Below are 4441 nucleotides of genomic sequence, written 5' to 3'. Positions count from 1 at the left end.
CCTGACAGTAATCATTTTGTTTTTTCAGTTATTTTATTGTGGATTCTCTCTCCCAGCACAAGCATAGTCAAATTGATTCAGTGTCAAAAGGGAAGCTTAATTGTTATTATGGGAATGACAAAAAAAAATCAAACCTGAATAATGATTAAACGATAAATTATCTTGCAAATTAAACGTACATATGAGCACCTAAAAAAACATGCATACAAGGACTAAGAAGCAGAAAATGCATAAAGTAAAAGTAAAAGATACTGGACTATATCCCATTTAAATAAGAATGAATAATTTTATTAACAACGGAATGAAATAACACAAGATGCACCCTTTGTAGAGAGCCTACATTGTAAGATTGTACTGGTTATCGATGAGGTCAACAAAGGTCACTTGAAGTTAATGGGGGTGAGTTCTTCTTTGTACACAAGCAATTCATGAAAATCCTCTAAAATTTTTTTTGGATATCTCAGCACTATCAGTTTTGGAAATCCTCTGACAAAAGTCGGATATCTCAACACCAGTAAGTAAGCAAGTAAGCAAGCAGTCATGTGGCTGAGGGCAGCCTTACTTCATCAGCGAATGGTAAAGACCAGCCCACCCCAGATTTTGAAGGTCATCAGAGCAAGGGAAAAAAGATGATGACGCATCAATTTTGGCATCCTGTGGTGAAGAATCATCAAAGAAAAGAGACTCATATACAGCATTGAACAACGAAGACTGGCTGTTTGCTTCAGTAGTGTCCTCATTGTAATGAGCCAAGACGCCTTGCTGTTGATCTGGTTCCTCAACTTGCTTCCCCATCTCGAGTCTTTCCTCTGTTGCTGTTTGTTCTTCATAAGGCAAGAATGGTGTCTCATCACAATCACCCACTAAAGGTGATGCATTAAACTCCGTAGTCCATTGTGGAAAGTCATCAAGGCAGATAAGGTCCTCCAGTGAAGCAAATTCATCCTTGAATACTAAAGGTTGGTCGGCTGCCTTAGTATTGTCCACACGACAGTATCTCTTCTCACTGTTATCGGCCATGTAGGCTTCTTGTTGTGTTTGTTTCTCAACTTGCCTCCTCTTCTCGAGACTCTCATATGTTGTTGTCTGTTCTTGACGTTGAATTGGTTTCTCAACAGCGACACTAGGTGCTTCATGATGCAATGATGATGAGGATAATGATGATGATGCATTCTTGGAGGATGTCTCAGCATAACCATCCATCAAGAACTTTTGTCCACCTGATTCCACAATCCTCCTCCTCTTTGCAAATCTCTCTTTTTCTTCTTCACCATCACAAACATCAGAGAGAGCAATGCCAGCGCCGAGGCCATCTGTCTCTCCCTCTTCACCATGCTTCCTCTTAAAGATTTTACAAAGCACCAAGCTATCAATGTTTGTAGTTTTGTTGAGGCGGAATTCATGCATAATCCAGTTGGTAGGGATCTTCTGGTTCCCGGCGTCGATCTTCTTAAAAGTGAATTGCAGTCTGTACCCAATAACTTGAGATCCATGTATGACATTTTTGTCTTTGCTACTACCGTGCCATAAACCACAGCCAGCAGTGCGATTAAACTTCCGAGAGCGTGCACTGATTGGGTGTCTGCGAGTGAAAAAAAACATGTACTTCTCACTTTCGGACTGAAACAGACCACCTGCAAACCATTCATCAAAAACAGGTTAGAAATCAAAACCAGCAACATATTTAGCGGGCGGATTGCTTAAATGTGACAGGTAAATTAATAGGAGGTGACATTTAATAGAAAAAAAAAATCAACAGAGTTATGTCAACAAGATTAGAAATCCAAATAAATCAGTAGCAGAGGAGGTATCATAATCGAATTAGTTAATAAAATATAGACAGCAAGAAGGCCACAGAAACATAACTTTAAAATAATAAAGTAACTAACTAAATGAGTAAAGAAAATAATTCATTACCAAACTGGAGAATACTAGTTCATCAAAGTAAGAAACCTTTACCATACGCGTGCCCCTCCCTTCATAGCTAGTGTAAAAGGGCAACGTAATGTCTCTAAATTCAACACCACACTACTACATGATATGACATAAAAGCTCGTGCATTAGAATGCACCGATAATTTCTTTTTCCCCCATGCAGATTTGAAGAGCCCAAGAGCTCCATAACCCTAGAATGATTGACGGGTATCAAGCGAAACAGATCAAAAAGCCTACTCTCGAACTAAACTAGCAATAAAAAGTGATTCATATTGCATCAAATGATTAACAAGAAACCCTTCATTTTCTGGCTGAATAACAAATCAACACAAAGCAAACAATCAAAGAACTAGAGAAGCTAATTCGCGACTTGTTAACAAGAAAAGCCGATTCCTTTGCATTGACACATCAGATGAAAGAAAGTAAAAGATCAGAATTACCAGGAAGATTCCAGGGTTCCGTTGAGTAGATATCCAAATCTCTGACCAAGTTGCTCGGGGTCATTCCTCCGCTGATCCTCCTCCGAAGGTAAAAGGCCACAAGATCAACATCGCTGGGTTTAAAATTAAACCCCGGGAACTGAAAAAGAACCGGATCAGCCCGCTGGAGATCGTCGGCTCCTTCAACTTCTTGTATCTCCATGGCTGCCAATTTCGCAGAAAAAACCCTAGCTTTTTTGGAAAGAAAAGATGAGAGCTTGGAGCTAGGTTTTCAAACAGAGCGATCGATGGCCACACCAGCTACGAACAAGAATCTTATTTGCTTCTGAAAGAAACGGAAACCCTAGCTTTGCGATCGCTGCTAGGTTTTCAGAATCGATCGTCTGCGGCGGCGAATTAAAAACCCTAGAATTTGGAATTTCAATTTGAGAGAGAGAGAGAGGGAGTGAGAGTTTGTGCGCGTGACCGTTTTCCCCTCTCTGAACTTGATTTATAGAAGGCAATGAGGGATAGATGGACGGCTAGGATCATTCTCCCTCTGAAATTCCCGCCAAATCAAAGTGTTAATGATGATTACTCGCGGAATAATTACGCTACTTAACAAATTAGGAAAGTATGCAATAAAACTACTCATCAAATTAGGAAATGTTGTTCATTAGTCCGTTCCAATTAACTACTTGACTGTAAATTAGTCTATTACCTCCTCAGCTCTATTCTATACTCCCATCACCTGATTTTGATGCTTCAAATATAAATACTTGTTTATTAATTATTTTCCTAGCTGTAGGCGGCAAAAAAAATTTATGAGAAGAGATTTGCATATGGGTTTTGCATAAGAAGTTATTTTTATTTGCATTAGATTTCTACTTTTTTTGCATATTAGCAATTATTTTATTATTAGGGATTTGTATGAGAAAATTTTGATTTTGCATAGTTTATTTTTATTTATCATTACCCCTACTTGTATGTGTAAGTATCAGAAAGTTAAAAAGAAAGGGGGGGAAATGCACTGTAATACTTAACAGAATTCTGTTTTTTTTTTTTTTTGCTCTTTCTGAGATTGGGTAAGAGTTTGTTGTTTTAATTATGCATTAAAATTGTATTGTTGTTTAACTTTTTTTATTACATATTTAACTATAGAAATTAAGAAGAATAATTGTTACTTTTATGACTTACAATGCAGAAAATTACTAATTGAATTATATTTGTTTATTGTTAACATACTAAATTTATTAATTAATGAAATTGTCCAAATTCTTATCTAATTCGAGATAATTATAGTTCGGATTATACCAAAAATCCAATTCAAACATAAAAAACATAGTTCGTTAATCATCACCTACGTGATTAGAATCAGTAATCTCATGATTATATGCGTAGATACATAAACTTCAGGGATACGCGTGTAATTATATTATACCTCAGGATATTGGAACGTAATTAGTCTTTAAAATAAAATTAATAGGACTATCACGAATAGTCTTTAAAATAAAATTAATAAGACTATCACGAATTTATAAGTCATATAACTGCAGAAGAATGACATATTCTAATTAAGCAGTTTCGCGGACACCGAAATTATATGAGATTGGTTTAATCTGCCACTTAATTTTTTATTAATTTTCTATTAGGGGATGTTTTGGATATACTCTGAATATATATTTTTTAATTAATAATTAATATTTTAATATATATAGAAGTGCAGACCCTTAGAGTTTCCAAAAATACAAATATCACCTTTAAAACTTTAGAATCGTTTAAAAGTTTTACAACTAGCCTCATGAATGTTGCTACAATAACAAATATTAAGCTAAACATTTTAAAGTATTACAAACAACTCCTAAAAATTTTACAAGCAACCCCTTAAAGGTTTTCAAATTGACAATGAACCCTCAAAAAAAATACAAAAACCCCGCTTGAAAGTTTTGTAAATTACAAATAATACCAAGTAAATTTTAAAAAATGATCCCTTAAAAACTTTACAAGCACCCTCTTGAAAGTTTCAAAAATTACAAACAACCCTAAAAACTTTACAAAGATTACCCCAAAAAAAATTTAAAGTAATAA

At 35.4% G+C, this 4441-nt stretch overlaps 1 protein-coding gene across 1 annotated transcript; it reads right to left on the bottom strand.

The window, feature by feature from the left end:
• Positions 272 to 2824, bottom strand: LOC109830692 (NAC domain-containing protein 19-like). The gene is made up of 2 exons (XM_020398046.1): positions 2375 to 2824; positions 272 to 1634 (listed from the first exon to the last, which is right to left on the bottom strand). The coding sequence occupies exons 1-2, from the start codon at positions 2574 to 2576 to the stop codon at positions 559 to 561; spliced, it is 1278 nt and encodes a 425-aa protein (XP_020253635.1). The 5' UTR covers positions 2577 to 2824; the 3' UTR covers positions 272 to 558.

Source organism: Asparagus officinalis, chromosome 2, assembly GCF_001876935.1.
Source record: "Asparagus officinalis chromosome 2, Aspof.V1, whole genome shotgun sequence".
NCBI classification, from domain to species: domain Eukaryota; kingdom Viridiplantae; phylum Streptophyta; class Magnoliopsida; order Asparagales; family Asparagaceae; genus Asparagus; species Asparagus officinalis.
The sequence above is the reverse complement of the archived record's forward strand: the minus strand, read 5'-3'. Positions and strand labels throughout refer to the sequence as shown.